Source organism: Cibotium barometz, chromosome 41, assembly GCF_041138505.1.
Source record: "Cibotium barometz isolate CiBa-2024 chromosome 41, ASM4113850v1, whole genome shotgun sequence".
Classification (NCBI taxonomy): domain Eukaryota; kingdom Viridiplantae; phylum Streptophyta; class Polypodiopsida; order Cyatheales; family Cibotiaceae; genus Cibotium; species Cibotium barometz.
In genome coordinates, this window is record NC_141086.1 from 4858256 (window position 1) to 4879592 (window position 21337).

The following is a 21337-nucleotide window of genomic DNA, read 5'->3' on the forward strand; positions in this document are numbered from 1 at the left end:
AGATTGGGGTTAAAACTGAATGCTAGTTCAGATTTTAGACTCCGTCTGGCAAATCATGCAAAAGTGAAGTGTCTGGGTGTATGTACAGAAGTGCCAGTGATGACTGCTTTTGGTGTGGTTTGCAACATAAATTGCCATATTATGCCGGCTGGTTTGGGAGCTTATCCACTGATTTTGGGCAGACCTTGGCTCAGACAGGTGGGTGCCATCCAAAACTGGAAAAGGGGAACTATAACAGTACATAATAAGAGAGGAAGGGCCAGGAAATTCAATATGAGTAGTAAGCGGAAAATGAAGAGTGAACCTGAAGAAACAAGTGCTGATGAGTATACAAATAGTGAAACTGAAGAAGAGAGTTCTACTTCTGATGATGAGAGCCAGGTATCATTTATAATGAAGGAAGAAAATGAGCATGTGATGCAAGTTGAAGAGGAGTTAAAGAAGGAAGAAGAGAGCAGACTTGAAGATATGGACAGTCTGATGCAGCCTCCATCACCCAGTGCAGAGAAAGAGAAGCTGTTACAGGGCATGCTGAATCCTAGATTGCAGCCAGTGGAGAAAGAAGAGTATATGAAGGTAATACATAAATTCCCTCATTTGTTCATTACTTCATATGAAGAGATCCGAGGATTCAAATGTGAACCAATGCCCATAGTATTGAAGGAGGGTGTGAGGCCAGTGTTTCAGAAACTGAGGAGGATAAATAGAGAGCTATTGCCTGTATTAAGAGAGGAGCCGAGTAAGTTGTTAAAAGCAGGGTTAATTTATCCAGTAGATCACTCAGATTGGGCAAATCCAGTGGTCTTTACTCCGAAGCATACAGGTGGGTGGAGAGTCTGTATTGATTACCCTCTGAATGCTGCAACAAAAAGCAATCACTATCCTCTGCCGTTCATTGATGATATTTTGGACAGGGTAGCTGGATATGAGAGGTATAGTGTATGCGATGGCTTCTCTGGGTATTTTCAGATCTCAATTGCTGAGGAAGATCAGGCTAAGACCACTATTATTACACCGTGGGGTTGCTTCTGTTACCAAGTAGTACCATTTGGTTTGAAAAATGCACCCTCGTGGTATCAGAGGAACACTGATAGAGTACTTGCACCTCTTACAGATCATTTTGTGAGAGCTTTTTTGGATGATATATGTGTATATAGTTCTCAAAAGGAGCATGGTAATAAATTGGAGCAAGTATTTTCTAAAATGGATGATGCAGGTGGACAGCTGAATCCAAAGAAGTGTCATTTAGGACATTCAAAGATGAAGCTGTTGGGGCATATGATATCTCAGAATGGAATTGAACCTGATCCAGAGAAGATAAAAGCTCTTGTCTTATTATCTGCACCATCAACATCCAGGCAACTGCAGACTTTTGTCCAGAAGGTAAAATATATGGCAAGATTTGTTCCTTTAATGTCTCAACTGCTTTATCCTCTTCAGCAGGCTATGAAGAAAGAACCATTGCAATGGAATGAAGAATGCAAGGAAGTGTTTGAGAAAGTAAAGGAGGTATTGGGAGGTATTTCCAGTGTAAAAGCTCCGGATTTCTCTCAGGTCTTTTATGTGAATCCATCTTTTGGTCCGGATGTAGTTGGAGCAATCTTAATGCAGAGAGGAGATGAATCCAGATATATGAAGCCTGTGTATTTTGCAAGTAGAGTGAAGATAGAAGCAGAGAGGAAATATACTGAGGCTGAATTGGTTTTGTCAAGTCTGGTGTATGCTTGCAGGAAATTCAGGTCATATCTCCTGATGAGACCATTTGTGGTGCTAACAAATTATACTCTACTCCCTCAGCTGGTGAATGGTACTTCACTCTCAAAAGGTATGATGCGATGGTTAGTGGAGCTTCAAGAATATGATTTCTCATTTTTGATTGAAGATACTTGCAAGGCAACTCTGGCAGATCTTCTAACATACAAGGATGGCCCGATATTGGTGAAGGAAGTGGATTCAAAGATAGAAAAAGAGGAACAGATTATCATTCCTGGAGCTCATGTTTTATTCTTTGATGGTTCATATAAGAGGAGTATACATCAAGCCACCGGGGGGTATATAATCCAGGATGGCCCGATATTGGTGAAGGAAGTGGATTCAAAGATAGAAAAAGAGGAACAGATTATCATTCCTGGAGCTCATGTTTTATTCTTTGATGGTTCATATAAGAGGAGTATACATCAAGCCACCGGGGGGTATATAATCCAGGATTCAGAAGGCGTGCTGATTCTAAAGGATGGAATATTAAGCTGAAAGTAACAATGAGGCTGAATACACAGCATTGTTTCAAGGGTTGCAGGCTGCTTTAAAGCAGAAAATTCAAAAGCTAATCATAAAGGGAGATTCTCTATTAGTAATAAAGCAGGTCTTGGGTAGCTGGCGAGCAAAGAATCCGAGATTAAAAGAATGTCTGGCTGATGTTAGAAGGCTGCTACATCAATTTACAGCATGTTTGGCTGATGTTAGAAGGCTGCTACATCAATTTACAGCATGGAGTATTCAACATGTGCGGCGGGAGGACAATCATATGGCACATGAGTTGGCTCAGGAGGCAATTAATCAGGATCCAGTAATTGCAAAAATCGAAGAGCCATTGTACAGAGGGAGGGAATACCTATCCAGAGTGGTGGATTACTTACTCTCAGGTCGCTTGCCTGAGGAGCTCAAAAAAGGCCAAAAGTATCATTTTATCAGGAAAAGTAAGCATTATGTCATGATTGGAGATGAATTATACATGCAAGGAGCTGATTAGGTATTGAGGAGAATTCCCTGGAGGGAAGAAATTTATTATATTCTATCTTCAAATCATGAGGGAGCATGTGGGGGTCATTATGCATTTAAGATCACCTTGCAGAAAGTATTACTGGAGGGTTATGTATGGCCTTCCATCCAGAAGGATATTTAGCACTGGTGCAGATCTTGCCATGAGTGCCAGAGAATGGGAAAGAGAATCTTGAAAATGGAGCCGAGAAATATCATGCTGGTATATGACATTTTTGAAAGATGGGGAGTGGATGCAATTGGACCATTTCCCAGGACAGCCAGAGGAAAGTGTTATGTGCTTACTGCGGCGGTGGATTACTTATCAAAATGGGCAGAAGTGAAGGCAGTGAAGAGAGTGGATAGTAAAGAGGTGGCTGATTTTGTGTGTGAACATATATGCTGCAGATTTGGTATTCCTCTAGAGATATTATCAGATAATGGTCCTGAATTTCGAGGAGAAGTAGTTGACCATTTATGCAGAAGATTGAATATCAACCACAACTCATGCCTATTGATGTGGAAATTCCAGCTTTGAAGCTTTTGATTGAGGAAGGACATGAGCCTATTGATTGTTACAGAGAAAGATTACTGGCTTTGCAAATAGTTCAGCTGAACAGAGAGCTAGCATTTGATCACTATGCGGCTATGCAATTGAAAAGACAAGAGAGAGAGAATGAGAAGGTGGAGCAGAAAGAAATTGAAGAGGGTGATCTGGTTCTCAGGTATAATAGCAAGCTGGATAGTACTTTTCATACTGCATTCCAGACAAAGTGGGAAGGTCCGTATAAAGTTGAGAGAAAATTTGATAATGGGAGTTATCAGCTTGCTGATTTGGATGGAAAGAAGCATAAAAGGAGAGTGAATGGTTTACGACTGAAGAAATATTTTGCTCGATTGACGTTAGCCATGAAAGAAGAAGATCAGGAAGCTTGTGATGCATGTCAGGAGGATGTGGAAGGTACAGACGAAGATCTGAATATTTCATGCCTGTTTGTACAGCTGCTGGACATGAATGTCTCAGCAGAAGTAGGGGGTTGCTAAATATGTGTGGACAAAAATAGGAGTTGAAATGTGTACATACATGTACATGGCGTGTGTGAAGTTTTGCTTTTGAGAGCATTGTCAGGTGTACAGAGTAAATGTATTGATGTGAGCATGTACAAGCCTGTCCAGTGAGAGGTCCACTGAGGATGATATCAGCTGCTCGATGGCTTTGATTGTGGGCGCGTCAAAGAAACGAACGGGCACTCGAAGTTGCATTGAAGTGTGTATGGAAGGAAGGGCAATTAATAGGTGAAGGGGCCTTTGTTGCCTTTAAATTGGTGGGTGTGAAAGGATTATGTGGCCATCACTTAGGCCTTAGAGAAGAAATAAAATTTTCTTCAAAATAAATAAAACAAAATGAGGATAAACGTGGCCAGCTGCGTGGAGCCTTGAATGGCTGCCAACGCATCTTCTGGAAGCTGGCAAACACGTGAAGGTGACGGCTTGGAGAAAGACTGCCGGGGCTGGTAATTCTGGGGGGCGCGTCGAACACAGAGAGAAAGAGGCGGTCTTGTTCGAGAGAGCCCCGTCTGATTTTGTGTGGCCAGCTGCAGCCACAGGCGCTGGAGAGAAGCGTGGGCCAAGAAGTGTTCGTGGGTGATTCTGCTGGAGACCGCCGTGGGCACCGAGGAGAGAAGGACCTGTTAGAGTGGGCTGGTTGACCACTGAGGAGGCGCAATTGAGACTCTCCGACAGTGGGAGAGCCGACTGAGAGAGCAGCCGCCTTGTGCGAAGGTGGCTCCGGCGTTGCAGTAGACAGGCTTTGGTGAAGAAGGGGACTCTGTGTGAGCTCTCTGGCGTAGCCACAGGACAGAGTCAAGGGTCCGCCAGAGGAGTTGCCTGGCGAGAGGCTGGCTGGAGGCTAGTAGCGATAGAGGGCAGTAACCTTGAAAGAAGCCGCTTTGGTGAACTGGAGACGCAGTGGCTGGTAGCAACGAAAGGAAGGAGCCGCCTTTGGGTTGGGCAGACTTGGAGATTTTGCTTGTTGGTGACTAACGACTGGGCAGGGGAGCCGCCTGGGAAGCAAGCGAAGGAGAGAGTAGAGCAGAGAGAGCAAGAAGGCTGGCCGGTGGCAAGGACAAAGAGAGTCCTACGTGTGGTGTTGTGTGAAGGCGGTCACCCAGCTTGCAAGAAAGGGTACAGGGAAAGTGGTGCTTGGGATAGAGGGGCTGGCAACAACTATATGACAACTTGGAGTTCGAGCAGCAGAAAAAGTGAGAGCAGAGTAGCAATAAAGAGGAGAGCGATGACAATATTGCTGCTTGGTGGTGGGCTGATAGCATTGCAGAGCTTGGGTTTGAAGTGTAGCTGATAGAGGATCAACACAGAGAACACTCAGAGAGAGAGGCCTGTATGGTCTTTGTGGATTTCTTCCTCTTCTGGAGACTCAGGCCAGAGTTGTAAATTCTCTTGATTTGCTGTGGCTGGTGTTTGGTGATGCTAGAGAGTTCTTTTTTGTTTCTGTGTTTGTTTGGGTACAAGTTGTGACAGCCAGATCTGAAATATAAATCTTGTTCATGCTCTTTGGTCTGGTGTTCTGGTGCGTTTTTTATGCGTGTGTGGAAGTGTGGCATCCTATAAGGGCGTAAACAGCTTTACCGCTTCCGTGCCATCAGCGTCCTACTACTGCGGGGGCTCACCTCAAGCCGCGGGCTCGACCTCCTCAACTGACTGAGGCTGTCCAGCTGGAACAATCGACTGGGAATCATCATGAGACTCATCTAGGTCTCCAAGAAGTGGCGGCTCATCAACAGTGGAAGTTGGAACATGCTCATCAGAAACAACATCTCTACTGACGACAACCTCATTCGGCTCTAGGTCATACAACCTATATCCTCTGGAAAGAGGGTTATATTCCACAAAGACAAGCTTCTGGGACTTCGAGTCATGCTTCCCCTCTGCTTCTTTGGAATGTGAACATAGGCATCACTCTCAAACACACGAAAATGGGAGACATCTGATTTCCTGCCAAAATAAGCCTCAAAGAGAGTCATGTTCGGTACTGGAGTCATCGGAGATCGGTTGAGGATATGGACAGCCGTAGCCACAGCCTCTCCCCAAAGTGGACGAGGAAGATCACGATGCTGCAACATCGTCCTCACCATCTCCACCACAATCCGGTTCTTATGCTCAACTACTCCATTCTCTGAAGGCGAACCTGTATTGGCCAGCTCCTGCTTGATGCCATGTTCCACACAAAACCACACAAACGCATTGAAAGAAAACTCGCCTCCTTTGTCAGCCCAAAGAGTCTTTATCTGCAAGCCAGACTCTTTCTCCACCATCACATGCCACTCCTTAAACCGAGCAAAATCTTGGTTCTTCTAGGAAAGGAAATAAACCCAAGTGAATCTGCTAAAATCATCAAGCAGCAGCATAAAATACAAAGAACCTCCCAAGGATAGGGTTAGCATAGGTCCACACACGTCAGTATGTACCAACTCCAAAGGTTTCGAAGCCCGCCTGGAAGTCTGCTTTGGAAAAGACTCCCTATGCTGCTTACCACGAATGCCTATAAGAGAGGAAAGTGCCACAAGTCACCGATCTGAGTGCCTATAAGCGAGAAGAGTGCTGAGAGTTTGTAGATACCGTTCTCCACTCCGCCTTCCCAAACAACTTGGCATGTTTCTCTGTCCCGTAGAGCAACACAATGCTCACCTGAAAGCCAGTCTTGCAAACTTCATGCACTGACAATCTTCCTGGTCCAAGACCATAGGCACAAGCTCCTCCCACGTGATGGTGCTGAGCTTGCCACTGGTGATCAAAGAGGAGTAAAATGCTCAGTACTGAGAGGGCAAATGAGACAGCAACATGATGGCCATGTCCTCTAAAAATATCTCTTTCCCTGCCTGAAGAACCTCCTCCTGAAGAACCTGCAACTTGTTGATGTGCTCCCGCATCGTCGACGACTTTGCAGGATTCATCACCCGCATCTGAACTTCCAAGGAGATCCTCTTCATGGGTGATACCCTATTGTACAGAGAAGCCAAATGCTGCCAAATTCCTCTGGCCAGCGTCATATGCTTTATATGATTGATCACTTGTGGTGTGCAATTTAGGAAGATGAAAGAACGGACGCGGGCATTGACACGATCCCATAACTGTGCCTGAGTCTCCCGTTCCTTCAGAGGGTAACTCCCCGTCTTCCAACTCCGGCCGTGGAACACCAACAACAATGAAATCAGCCAGGTCATAAGACTCCAAAACGGACTCCATCATTACCTTCCATATGCTGTAGTTGTTCCCATCCAACTGTCGGTCCACTAGGAACATGGAGAGTGTTGGGATCTTCACATGCTTCTCCGCCATCTCAAGCAAGTCTGCCATCTCAAGGGTTCACAAGGTCTTGTGAAGGGAGGATGGGTGGGAAAAAAAAAGAAGAAGAGGCTACAAATAATATGCAAGGTAGCTGTCCAACGGTGAGGACCGCTTTCTACCCAATCTCTAAGTCCTGAACAGCCCAAGCAATCTCCAATCAACACCTCAAATCAGCAAACCCTCGAGGTCCCACTGTCTCCAAGCTTCAAGCCACCTAGGGCTTTGATACCATGTCAGAATGTGCAACGGAAATGAAGACAACTGCTGTAGAGAGCAAAATGCAGAGGTGAGAGAGAGAGAGAGAGAGAGAGAGAGAGAGAAGCTGTGTAACTCTGCTATATACACACAAGAAAATCCCAGAATACACAATGGAGAGTGTGGGGGGCAAGGGGCCATTTTATATGGCCCCAAGCTACTGGTCAGCTAGTCTAAAACAGGCCAACAGCAGCAAATGCTCACGACCAGCACCAAGTGTGCTCACGACCTGCTATATGCAGGTCGGCCAGGTGACCAGCAGTCGGCCAGGCCACCAGAAGGAGTCAGGTAGCAAATCAGCAGTCAGAGCCAGCATCAGGAATCAGCCGACAGCCCAACCACACCTCAGAAAAATGGGAAAAATACATGGAGAGTGAGGAAAAATGGGGAAACACCAAAACTAGGCGGGCACACCCACAACAAAGGCCAGATCTGGTGTAGTGTACAAACAGGAGATGACTGCTAACAAAACAATAGAGCATTTGAATTGTTTTCTCTGTGTAACCAACCTGAGGACTGAAAAGGTGAGTTTTTCTCACTCATAACCTGTGAGAAAGGTGTCTTTACCTGCATTAAGAAACTAAATACAACTGGATCAGACATCAATAGAGATTTAAAGATGGAGAGAGAGAGAGAGAGAGAGAGAGAGAGAGAGAGAGAGAAATGAAATGAAATGAAATGTTATATTAACGTCTTCAAAAGGCCAAAGTGACCTATGAGACCAAAGTTACAACCATGTGACATCTGATACACTCTCTGGAAAAGAAAAGAAAGAACTGAAGGTAAGTATCTAGCCCCACAATACATCAGTAGGGGGCATCCGGAAGCAGCAACTAGGGAGAGAGAGATCACACTTGAAAAACTCAAAGCATCAAAATCTACACCTGCTTCTTTTGAACATTCACATACAAGGCACTGGCAAAAGTATACCCTCACTGTCTTTCGAAGATGATTTGATATTTCCAATGGCTTCTTTGGAAATTTTGTATGTGCCACATCTGCACACAGTAAGACTGACTAAGGCCACTATGGGATCAAACCAAGAGCTCAAAAAAATAGGTGTAAGTGTCCTTTTAGATTTTTTGGGATGTATTTTAAAAACATTGTGAACTTTCTTGTTTAAAATAAGCTTATGTTTTTTATGTAAGCTTCAGCATAGTATGGATAATGGTATGCCTCTTCTCAGCGTGCTGTGGTATGCCTCTTATTTGGCATGCCCTGGTACGCCTCCAAAGGCCATTTATGGAAGAGGCAAGGCCTCTATCCCATTCGGACAAGTGCACAAATTGATTAACCTCCACCGTCCATGCTCACCCCTAACAGACGGGCTAATTTCAAACAAGGGTGCATCCATCAGCAAATGCCCCTCCAGGCCGTTGGGTCATTGATGGATAAGCAATCTTGCGCATCCAGCTCCCGGCAATCCCATGGTCAGGGAGATTTGTGTGACCAGCCTCTCATTCCACATAATAAGCTGTTTATGGATGTAATGATTCATGATGCATATCAGGTCTTAAGCCCACATCTCAGTCTGTATCATGCATTAAAAATTGAGGGTGAGAAACGAGAGACTGGCATATGGAACAGATGGGGTTCCCCTCCAGTGTACCGATGGCTGGACAAGAATCCAGCCATCAGTAACTAGGGAGCACAGAAATCATGACTGCTTACTGGCTAACCAGCTCTATGTGCACATAATAGAGGAAGCTCTCTTTCAAGTGCAATTTCGCCCCCCACCCCCCGCCCCCCCCCCCCTCTCGAGTAGATCCTTCTGTAGCAGCAACTGGAGTGCCCACCAGAAGGCGGCTTGGTTTCCAGAGGCGAAATCAGCCTGGATGCAGAGCTTGCGGGGATTTGAACTCCGGGACCTCCCATGTCACAAACCCGCACCGCTAGGCTAGAGACCCACGGGCTTCGTTCGAGTGCAATTGATTGATCCTTCAAGAACTTTATGTCCCTGTATCCTTAAATTTTAATTATAGCAAATCCAAATACCATGCAAGTGTGAAAGCCCCATCTTTAATAGCAGACATTGCAAGTTCAAGTGCGTCCGCGAGCCCTCCAGCAACAGCCCTGATTTCTTTACGAGAACAGGCACCCTTCCGGCTATGGAAAGATTACGAACCACAATAGATTTAGAAGTATCCTGCAAAAAAGGAGGGATTTCTTCTGCTGCATCAAGGTGCCCTATCTCCCTTGGATTGGGATGATCTTTTGGTATTGAAGTTGCTGGCACTCCAAGGCACGAGTAAGGTCTCCCCAACTGTGACCACACACCATGTCTTTCTCTGCATTAACAGTAAGCATAAGGGCATCTCTACAAACACCAACTCTATATATACCATTTGGATTCAATTGTGTGAACAGAAAAGGAAATCCTACTTTATGTCCTACCTTTGATAATTATTTGCCACCTTGTCAATGAGGTTGCGAGCAACCAGCTCAATGGGACTATAGGACAATGCCGTCTCCAACATAAAGCGATGGGCCTCATCCTCCTTTGATCTCTCTGTTCTCTAGTTCCCATTACAGTGATCAATGTCACATACTCAAATTGAAACAATGTTGACTGATCAACATGCATATACACATACACACACGCATTACAAAAATATGTGGACCATTCTAGAATCGGTAATGAATATATATGTACATTTACATATGCAAGCACACAAACATAAACACTGTATATACATTTAAGTACGCACAAATACATTCCATTGCTTATGTGTATTGTGCATATGCTACATGCATTACAAATACATGGAAGCATATGTGCTGAATCATGCATAATATACATACCCATTCATGTACAGAAATGGAGTCATTTGCAAACAAACATAATGTATATATAATTTGTGTATATATGTGTGTATACATGAGATTTGCACTATTCTATCATGTATATGTATGTACATATACATGTACATTCACTATTCAATCGTGTATACGTACGTGCATATATAGACATAAACATGTATACTATTCTATGTAAGATATATGTGGATACCTGTATACATACATGCATGCAATCACAGGCATACAAAATACACACATACATATATGCATACAAACATAGGCACACACATACATGCATGCATATATACCCACACACATACATACTTACATATTTGTTACATACATGCACGTCTGCAGTAGAGGAGGAAAAAATTCTACCCACATACATGCATGCAAAATTTTTTTAGTGAAACCATAGTCTCATTAGAGAAAACAATGTAAATTCATAATTGTCCCGGAGTGTACTTCATTCGAAAGCAGTGGGAAAACACTTCCAGTTGCTGAAAGGAAAGCTCTCCGATTTCATGAGAATCTCAGAGGGATTGTAAAAGGGCTCTCTGGAAGTAAGCAAAGAGCTGAATAGAATCTCTAGAGAAGAGCAGTTGATTCCGAGCATGGCAGATGGTCCACAATGCCTAGAATCTAGTCTGGTCAAGAAAGTCTATGTAAGCTGGTACTGGAGGAGAAAGGCAACCAAAAGGCCAAAACATTCGCCCGAAACACCTCCCAAGAAAACGAGCCTGGAGGTGTCCAGACAAATCATCAAGAAATCCCCGAGAGTGAAAGCAATACCAAAGAAAGTGAGGCATTGTCTCTCTAGGATGAGAGCACCGCCTACAAGATGCAGTGGTAATGTGCCTCCATGTCAAAAGAGTTCCCACTGAGAATACACCAACCATTTATCTCCATAGAAACAAACGTTGCTTGAGGAGCAATCCACTCTTCCAAATTCTTTTCAATGCAGCTTTCCACCAAGCAAGAGATTTGGACATATGCCAAAGGCGATTTGCATGATCCTCAATCCATGGGGCCAATAAGAGCAACCTGTAAGCCTTGGCCGCAGACAATTGGTAAAGAGACACAAGAGCATATCCTAGAAGCTGCATATCAAAACACCAATCTTGAAGTCTGCCTGCCTCCTCGAGCATTGGGACTAGCTGAAAAGGTTGCATCATTTCCGAAATGACTCTCCAGATTGGCCTGTGATGCATCCCCAAATTACATTACCTGACGGCTCGTGGAAAGGTAAAAACATAACCATTTTCATTCATGATGTCACGCACATGACGAATCCCCAATGTAGACAGGTTGTAGACCTTTCTTGAATGAGACAAAGCAAGTGGTCAATCAAATAGCCTGCTCCAATGAATACTTTGCAACAACATTGAGTTAACCCGATTCGGAGACCTACCGAATCATTCTAAATGGCATAGGAAAGCTTGTCAAACTTGAATAAGAGCAGTCACATATAAAGTGCCCAGAATACGGCTAGTGAAACGCCCATATGCATTTGTACGCATGTTAGTGTACATAGCTCCCGAGTCCCAACATACGTGCCCATGGCTTGACTTGCTCTATAAAATCAGGTAGAAGAGTGGCCTTCCTTGTGAGTATATGATAATGAAAAGTAAGTACATTGAGCCCACTATGCATTATACAAGCTATTACCTGAACAAACGTAGCCCTTTTCTATCCACTATGGTTTTCCATAGGCATTCCATTGCTTTGGACATGAAATTATCAATTTGTTTATGTGACCAAGGTAGTAGCAGAAGATAAAATTGCACATACGCCATTATAATTGACTGCACTATCCGCAATCGCACATGTAGAGGCCATGTAGATAATTTTCAATATTCAATTTTATAGTGCAATTTACCCATCACCCATTGAGTCTCATCCTTCAAAGACAACTCCAACCAATGGGGTAACCCAGATGCAGATGCTTGACTATCTCATTAGGTGGCAGGATCTGACCCGGCCACAAAATCTGATTCCAATCATAATTTTTCAAAGGGAGCAACCTAGATTTTCAAAATTCACATACAATCCTATAGACAAACCATAGAGGGACAGTGCTTTCATGAGAGCCCTTACATCAGCCTCGTATTCTTGGGAAAAAAAAAGAGTCATCAACATATGCCTGTGCCACAAATTGTATACCATCTACCATGTAACTACCCATCTTGTGTCAGTTTGTCCATGTAGAGGAGCATTGGATGAGTCGTACGATGACATACAGTATTGCACTAAGTAGAAAACTCTGCCGAACAAATTTCCCAAAATGTCCTTTGCCAAAAATGCATTTAGTTGTTCCCTCTTGGTAAAGCCAAAAAATGATAATTTTTATTCTAGGCCCAAAAGCCCATTCTTTCCATTACCTGAGCTATAAAGTCCCAATGCACCTTGTCAAAGGCCTTGGCTATGTCTACTTGCATGATGAGAATGTCTTACAACGTATACTTGGCATATTCAATGCCTATGTATGCATTTTCTATATTATCAGCCATTTGTCTTCTAGGGACAAATCCATACTGCATTGGATGTAAACCTACATGTAGGACACTCTTTATTCTATTAACAAGCACCTTGGTGACCAGTTTATATATATGACAGGCACTAAGGGGATGGGATGCCAATCAGATATAGTTTCACTAAGTTGTTTTTTGGGCAACAATTTCAACAAACCTTCTTTCCATGAGCATAGCAATTGTCCAAAATTCCATTAGTGGTTTACCATAAGAAAGATTGGAGATTTCAAGACATGGAGACTTCCATTTGCCTAGACCTTTTATAGCATCATCTAATTCTCCATCTGTAAAGGGCTCATCCATGTTGTTAGCCTCTTGTCGTGTGATGACAGGCATAACCTGTTGTAAGAAAGTTCTCTCGCATCAAGAGCCTCTCTCTAAAGTGGTCGAGGGACAATAGACATGCAAGAAAAGTATTCATGGCAAGCATCGACAAGCTGACCTTTAGTGCATGTCCAAGTACCATCTATTCTTTTGACCCTTACAATGCAATGTTTTTGTCTGGAAGTATGCAAGCATTTGAGGAGCCGCCTTTATCAAGTAATGGCTTATGTCTCGCCCTAGTTTGCCATTTATTAGGCTTACAGTTATCATTATGGCGGAGGTAATTTTTAGCTTGTGTTAACAGCTATTGTTCATCATTATTCGGCTCTCTAAGCTGGCTAATTTCAGTATACTTTTGCACTACAATTTTGGCTTGTTCTCCTTGTCTTCTATTCTCTCCCATATACCATCTGCTATAGTCGTGTATCACAGCCTGCATTCGCTGCACAAAACTGAACCAAGCAATAATTGTTCATCATAAGTAGCCTTCTGTCAAGTAATAGACAGTCATTTGTCAGCCATGCCAAAGTACAGGCCAAGCCATACCGACGAATGATTAGAGAGGCACAATGTGTGATCAATCCACATTTTACATGTGTATGCATCATGTTGAGCAGCATTGAGAAGATACCATCTGTCTAAGCATCCCCAGTAATGCAAAACATTATTATGATAAAAAGTACCTTTTGATATGGCATTAGCTGTGTCCACAAATCACATGCATCTAAAGAAATCATTATCTGAGTCTAATCTTGCTTTTCAGAACACATCATATGAGATTATTGGGAGGTGTTATCATGAAAGTCAGGCGAATTATTAAACTCCCCTGTAATAAAGGCATTTGAAATCCAAGGATATGTTCATAACGAGTGCCACATCGCAGCTCTATATGCAAAAGTTTGCAAATTATTAAAAAACCCTGTAATAAAGGCATTTGAAATCCAAGGATATGTTCATAAGGAGCGCCACATCGCAACACACACACACACACATAGAGAAGCCTCAAGAGCAGAGGAAGCGACTAAGAAGAAGTGCTACTGAGGAAGACATACGAACCAACGCTGAGAAGGAAATATGTATAAATACACACACTTTTTTTTTTGTAAAACCATTGAAATTGCATTATATCATAAATGTACAAAAGGGTTTGACATCAAGAGGATGTCTAAACCCTAGAACTTAAAAAAGTAGTAAAAAAGTTCTATGCAAGAACAGGGCAGTGCTCAAGAGAAGAGCCTATGCCCTATCCATCAGAAACAGTAAAAGAAAAGCTGAACACAAGAAAGATCCAAATCTTCCTCATGTACGGCATCATATAAGGACTGCCGCAAAGAGGCTCGGAAGAACTCATAAGGGTGCTGAAGGGGTGAATTCAGATATGCATGATTTCGCTGTAGCCAGAGGGTCCATAAGGCCCAGTATCTGATCCAATGGAAGAAAAGAGAATACTATGACAAAGAAGCTGATAACATGCCAAACATCCTGAAAAACCTGTAGAACCTGTGTGCAGGAAATCTGAGAGATAAAAAATAGGAGATCTTGTCCAGAAGGTCTCTGGAACATGAACAAGACCACAATAAATGCGGAATACTCTCAGTGGCATGACGACATCTTGGACAAAAAGGAGAGGCAATCCTTCTTTGAACCAATTTCACTCCCACTGGAAAAATACCGACAATGCATCTCCACAGAAAGAGTCTCTGCTTCAATGGCATTTTCAACTTCCATATCAATGTCAGTTTTCCTTTCCACCAAGCTGAAGACTTATCCAGATGCCAAAGAGAATTAGCATGATGAGCAATCCATGGAGGAGGTAATATCAATCGATAAGCCTGTATAGAAGTCAATAGATGCAAAGGCTGAGAGGATAATCTTGAGCTTGAAGACTGAAGATGCCAATCTTGAAGCCTGTCTCTTACATCCAATGTTGGAATCGGAATGAAAGGGTGTAAGAGATCTGCAATAGCTTTCCATATAGATCTATGATGCATCCCAAGATTGTATTTTTGGCATGCTCCCGGAAAAGAAAGAATTTGCCCTCTAGTATCTACCACGTCGTCAATGAACCGGATGCCCAACTTCATAAGATTGTAAGCTCTGATTGGTTGTTGTACAGCAAGGGGAGAGTAAAAAACAGCACTCCAATGTATGCTTTCCATTCGAAGCGAGGAAGCTATAGAGACAGGAAGGGGAGACCATTTGATGCGAGAGAGCACTTTCTTCCAATCCTGAATCAAGGAAGTAGAGAATGGACAACCAGGGATTTTACCTTGAAATTTGCCAAGTACTACTTCCAATGGATCAACTAACCAACGACCATAAGCATTTGTGCGCATCTGACCACACAAAATTGCCAACATGATAGACCAAGGCTGCTCTTGTTGAAAAAAGGTTTTGAGCATAGTGATCTTTCTTGCCAGCACATGAAATTTGATGTTTATAATATTCAAACCACCATGCATTCTTGGTGAGCAAAGCAGGTCCATTTTGAGCAACCTTAAAGCTTTTTTATGAAGCTTAGTTTTCCAAAAAATCTCCATGGTTTGAGACATAAAAGAAGAAAGATCTCGAGATGACCAATGCAAGAGAGGAAGGTAGAACTGGACATAAGCCAGAACAATGGACTGAACAATTCGAAGCCGTACGTGCAATGGCCAAGTGGAGATCTTCCAATATTCTAATTTGTCCTAAATTTTGTTTAGCACCCAAAATATTTGTTGCTTATTTCTGATTTTCCAGCCAATGGGATAACCCAAATGTCTTACTATGCTTTCCGGATAAATAATCTCGCCAGGCCACAGGATAGCATGCCAGTCACAATGCTTGAGAGGTAAGAGTTTTGATTTCTGAAAATTAATTTTTAGACCAGCTGCCAACCCGAAATCTGAAAGAGTATCCATCAATAGTCAAAGCTCTAGAGGACTGTTCGTTGGCATGAAGAATGAATCATCTGCATAAGCCTATGCAATGAAAGGCCGTGAACCAGCAATCTGAAGCCCCTCTAACTGTCTAGAATCAACCAGATGATCCATATAAAGAAGCAAAGGATGTGAAGCAATAGCATAGAACAATGCATCTGAGTAAAGCCAATATATGACATTAACTAGCTTTGGCCCAAAACCAAGTTTAGACATGATTTGAGAAACATAATCCCACTGCACCGTATCAAATGCCTTTGCCACATCCACCTGCATGACCAGGACATCCTGAGCAGAGTATTTTGCATATTCCATTGCAATGAGAGTATTGGAGATATTATCATGTATATGCCTTCTTGGAACAAAACCATATTGCCTGGGATGAAGTCCATCATGAAGGATATCCTTTATCCGATGTACCAACATTTTAGCAATAAGTTTATATATAACAGGCATCAAAGTGATAGGCCTCCAGTCATCCATTGTCTCACACAGAGGTTTTTTGGGCAGAAGCTTAACCAGACCATGCTTCCAAGCTGAGGGAAGATGTTGATGCTGCCAGGCTACATTAATGAGCTTCAAGATTGGACCCTTCAATTCAGCCCAGAAGGCTACAAAAAATTCAGCCGTCAAACCATCCCAGCCTGGGGATTTATGTTTACCCAAATGCTTGAGGGCTTCATCCAATTCAGTATCTGAAAAGGACATTTCCAGCATTGAAGCTTTTTGCAAAGAAACAATAGGAGAAACAAGCTCAATAAATCTACTCCGAGCCAATGCAACCTCAGGTGTAGAAGAAGATGGTAGAGAAAAAAGAAGCTGAAAATGATCCAAACATTGTTTTTCTAGCTGCGATAAAGTCTAGGTCCAAAGACCATCAGGTTTCCTGACTCTCATGATAGATTGACTTTGTTTGTAGGTGTGTAAATTTCGAAAGAAAGATTTCGAGGAGCAACCCTTATCTAGCATAGGTTTAACTCTAGTCCTTGTCTGCCATTTGAAAAGCTTGCGTTTATCATTAGCATCAATTATGGAAGAAGCACAATACAATGAATTCTGTTCAGAAGCAGAAAGAGACCTTTGATGGCTAATCTGTACCAAGGACTGCTTGTATGATTTTGCCCACTGGATATGCTGTCTGGTTTCTGCCATGTACCATCGTCCATATTCCTTAATGACATTTTGAATACGATGTACAAAAGAGTTCCAAGCAAAATCCAGATCCTCTTGAGCATGGGATAACAATGGCTTACAAGCCAATCTGATCGTTTGCTGGAATTTTTCATGAGAAAGATATAATTGATTAACCTGCAAATGTCTGGCTAAAGAGAGCTGAATATCATCCAGAGGCATACCAAATGAAAGGTTGAGCCAAAGTGGAGTGTGATCAGATAGTTGTTGAGAGTAATCAGTCCACATTTGACATGTATAATCATCATATTGCTGAGCATGAATAAGATACCATCTATCAAGCCTGGCCCAATATTCTGTAAAAGCATTATGATGATATGTGAATCCCAAAACCGAAGGGTGAGTTGCTATCCATAAATCTGCAGTATGAAGTGATGAAGTCATATGTTCCCATTGCTGGATTTCAGAGGGAAGCATATGGGATTTATGTGTGGTATTGTCCTTCCAGTGAGGAGAATTATTAAAGTCACCACAAAGAAGAGCATTTGAGGACCAAGGATATTGGTTTATGGAGTCCCACATTTGAGCTCTGGAAGCTGAAATTTGAGAGACATACAAGGAGCCTATTTCAAAAATCTCTCCATTGATCATACATTGGATAATCATCCATCGGCCACAAAGATCATTATATGCTACACAAGGCTGCAGATCATGCCTGGCTAAAATACACAACCCAAAGAATTGTCCAGATCCTGCATAAAATATATCATATCTTGAAAAGAACCCATGCTGGCCAGCAAAAGAATGCTGATTATGCTCTTGCAGACACACAACATCTGGATGAGTATTATTTATATAATGCCATAGGAGCCTCCATTTATGCTGATTGCAGAGGACCTGTATGTTATAAGAAAAACATTTAAGAGAAGCACGCATGAAAATATGTACAAGAGATGAGTAGTCTTCAAAGAGAAAGGGAGGCATCAGGCCTCTGCCATTGCCACAGGATCTTGCTGACCCTCAGAATCCAATTCCCTGACTATATCATCTTCTTCACAAAGTGGAATACCCTTCTTAACTGCATTGACCCATGCCTTTGAGATAGGGCTGTCCGAAGAGGTAGAAGGTTGACCAGGAGATGAAGCAGAAGCATCCCAATTACGAGATTGGAGAGGTCTTTGTTTGAGAGGCACCGTCTTCTTTGCATTCTGCCAACCCTCGTGAGAAGATGAATTATTTTCCACTAGCTTGTTTTTTCCTTTATCCTTGTTTTGAGCTGAATTGGCTTGATTCCCTGTATGAACTGAAGGCTTTGCTCCTTTAGCTTCAGTCTTTTCCACATAAGTCTTTTGACCTCCTTTATTAGATGACTGAGGAATGGCAGCTGGAGGAGGCGGATGAAGGATTGAGGGACACTCAGAAGCTAGATGTCCGAACTTGTGACAAGAGAAACAAGCTCCAACAAAAATGCCCCATTTCAAAGTAAAATATTTCTTTCCCAAATTAACACCCTCAATCTCAACTGCAATAGAAGAGGGGGTTGGTCTATCAGTATCCCATAAGATGCAAAAACGATTTTTATTACCTGTGGGACGAGGGGGACAGATCACTTGTCCCAATGTTATCGCTAAGCCTGGAAGCTCTGTTCTCATGTAATCTGGAAAATCAACGACTTCAACCCATAGAGGGCAGTGATGTTTAATGAGACTTTGATAATCCTTATTAGGAGACCAAGGCATGATGTGCACCATTTGACGACCAAAAAATAAAGGGAACATTTCCAGCATCTTTTGTTTTGTCAATGCATCCAAGAGATGAACCTCATAAAATCCTCTCGAGGCAAAATAGACTCCTTCTACATAGCATCCACCTAGGAGAGAATTCACCCATTGTCCCACATCATTAGCCGAGGGTATTTTACCTGGAAAAAAGATGATGACTGCAGTTTGAGAAAGCTTCTTCAGAGGATGCACAAGAGAAGGCAACTTCATCTTGTAAGTGAGTTCCGGAGCAGGTAGTATCCATTCTCTTCTACTTTGTTGAAAATCCTCATTCAACATGTCAAACACATAGGAAGCATCTTCAGATGAAGGAGCTATGGGGGGCAAAGTTTCCCTTGATTGTCTTTTAGGTTCAGGAGAAAGAGCTCTCTTGACATAATACTTGCTTGTTTCTGCCATGGAGACTATTCGATTCAGCAGGAAGACACAGATCAGAAAAAAAAGGGGGACAGCGCTATTGGAATACTATCTTACACAGAAGGGAAAACAGAGACCTGTAGCGAGGCGCGCGCACACACACACACACACCCGCACACACACACACACTCCTACACACGCAGACAAGTCGCAGAAGAGAGGAAGATAGGGCAGATTAACGAAGAGAATACAGTATTTCTGTGCGCTAAGAAGAGACCCTCAGATTGAGGCGAAGAGGGCTGCAGGCCCAACACAGACTAGGAAGCAGGCGCGCCTTACCAGACGTGCTCACACACAAGGGGCGAGCAGGTCGAGCAGACCAGCATGCGAGCAGGTCGAGCAGACCAGGCAAGCCAGGCGAGCCAGGTGAGCAGGTCGCGACCTCTCTCTCACCACACACAAAACACGCACGCACGCACGCACGCACGCTGTATAAATACACACACACAACACACACACACACACACACACACACCATACATTTTCACACGCATACAAAAATACACACACATATATACATGCATGTGTGCATGCAAACATAGGCACACACATACATGTGATGCATAGCACACATACATACAATTATGTACACACACACACACACACGCGCATACATACATATGCATACACACACACATATACATACAAATGCATACATTAATATATACGTGTGTATAAATGCCGGTCTGCAGGAGAGGAGAAAGAAATTCTACTTTGAAAATGTCACCATATCCTGCGTTTTTGGTGAAGCTTCTGACCAGCTGCTTTCTCTTCTGCAAGTTTCTGCATAGCCTTCTGACTTGAGGGCTCTGAAGGGCGGTGGCACGGAGCTTCCAATCCTTGTGCTCTGACTTGACACTTTGCAGAGAAAAGGGGCCAGGGGCAAGGTTCAATTCGGAGAACAACTGCAGGGTATGGCAATGTTAGTTTCAAAAGAGGTGTGGATATCTGCACAAATGGTTAGGGAAACATTAGGGTTTTCTTTTTTTTTTACGTTGGCCAGGCTTTCCTTCTGGATGGTCCTGCGTTCGAGGGTTCTGGGCGTGGGGACATCTTTGCTGGAAGCACTGCTGGATCGTTTGAGGAAGAGGGATTTCTTCTTGTGGACGGGAAGGCGGCGGCGGCGTGGAGTGGAAACGCCCATCTCGCCTCTCACCCTCTCCAAGCTACCATGGCGGAGGGAACCTGCATTGCCTCTTCACTGCTGTCTCCTTCAGTTTTTCGCCACCCTAGACAAATGTAATGTCTTTTTTTTTAATTATTATCAATAATAAGTATTATTTATAAACTGAAAAGAGGACCAAATACACTTTAAAAGATGTGGGTTTTCACATTTAACTTCACTTAAGAGTTTACACAATAAATCCCATCTCTCCTCTTGCAATAAGAAACTCGAGTGCTCCCAAGAGATCTGATAACCAAGCATGATGCAAGCTTCCATCATAGCTTCTGTAGTGCAACCTATCTTTGACCATATCTTAATTGTGAGTCTAGTACCCACTGGGTTCTCTATAAAAGCAACAAATGTATGGTCCACCTGTTGTAGTGCAACCTATCTTTGACCATATCTTAATTGTGAGTCTAGTACCCACTGGGTTCTCTATAAAAGCAACAAATGTATGGTCCACCTGTTTTTCCTTGAGATACCACCTTTTGGTTCTATGTCCATATATGGGTAATCTGCTTTTCAAACCTTCATAACATCTTACCTGCAAAGGTTAGGAGCCCTCTCCCAGTATGTTTGAAGCCACATCCAGACCAGGGCATGAATTAGGTAATGCTGCTCTGTAGATTCAGTAAAAAATAATCCAACTCAGCACATCTCATCTTGTTCACATTACACAGACCAACACATGCAGACACATTTATGCATTACATCTGAAGCTTCTAGACCAACAAGTGAGACCTTTTGAAAAACAATGGCATTCCTAGCGCACCAGATTTCCCACAGAACATAGGCTCTGATAATGTTAAACAGTGACCTTGCATGTTCATCATTAAATAACCATTTTCCTAAAATCCAATTCCCCCAGTAAGCCTGAATACCCAGCCCCCTCTC

The 21337-nt window shown here is 42.9% G+C and overlaps 1 protein-coding gene across 5 annotated transcripts in view; it reads right to left on the reverse strand.

Annotated features, from left to right (window-relative positions):
* LOC147614619 (uncharacterized) overlaps positions 1-20510 on the reverse strand; it is a 98129-nt gene extending 77619 nt beyond the window's left edge. For 2 of the 5 annotated variants that reach the window (XM_086779898.1, XM_086779895.1), the window contains exons 1-6: positions 20273-20510; positions 19992-20183; positions 9772-9893; positions 9373-9665; positions 8308-8375; positions 7887-7944 (exon numbers count right to left, since the gene is read on the reverse strand). In XM_086779898.1, the coding sequence (XP_086636024.1) occupies positions 7887-7944; positions 8308-8375; positions 9373-9665; positions 9772-9893; positions 19992-20183; positions 20273-20422 (883 nt within the window). In that variant the 5' untranslated portion in view covers positions 20423-20510. Of the gene's footprint in view, positions 1-7886; positions 7945-8307; positions 8376-9372; positions 9666-9771; positions 9894-19991 lie in introns of all 5 variants that reach the window. The other 3 variants (XM_086779899.1, XM_086779900.1, XM_086779897.1) reach the window with 3 other exon arrangements.
* Positions 20511-21337: the final 827 nt, after the last annotated feature.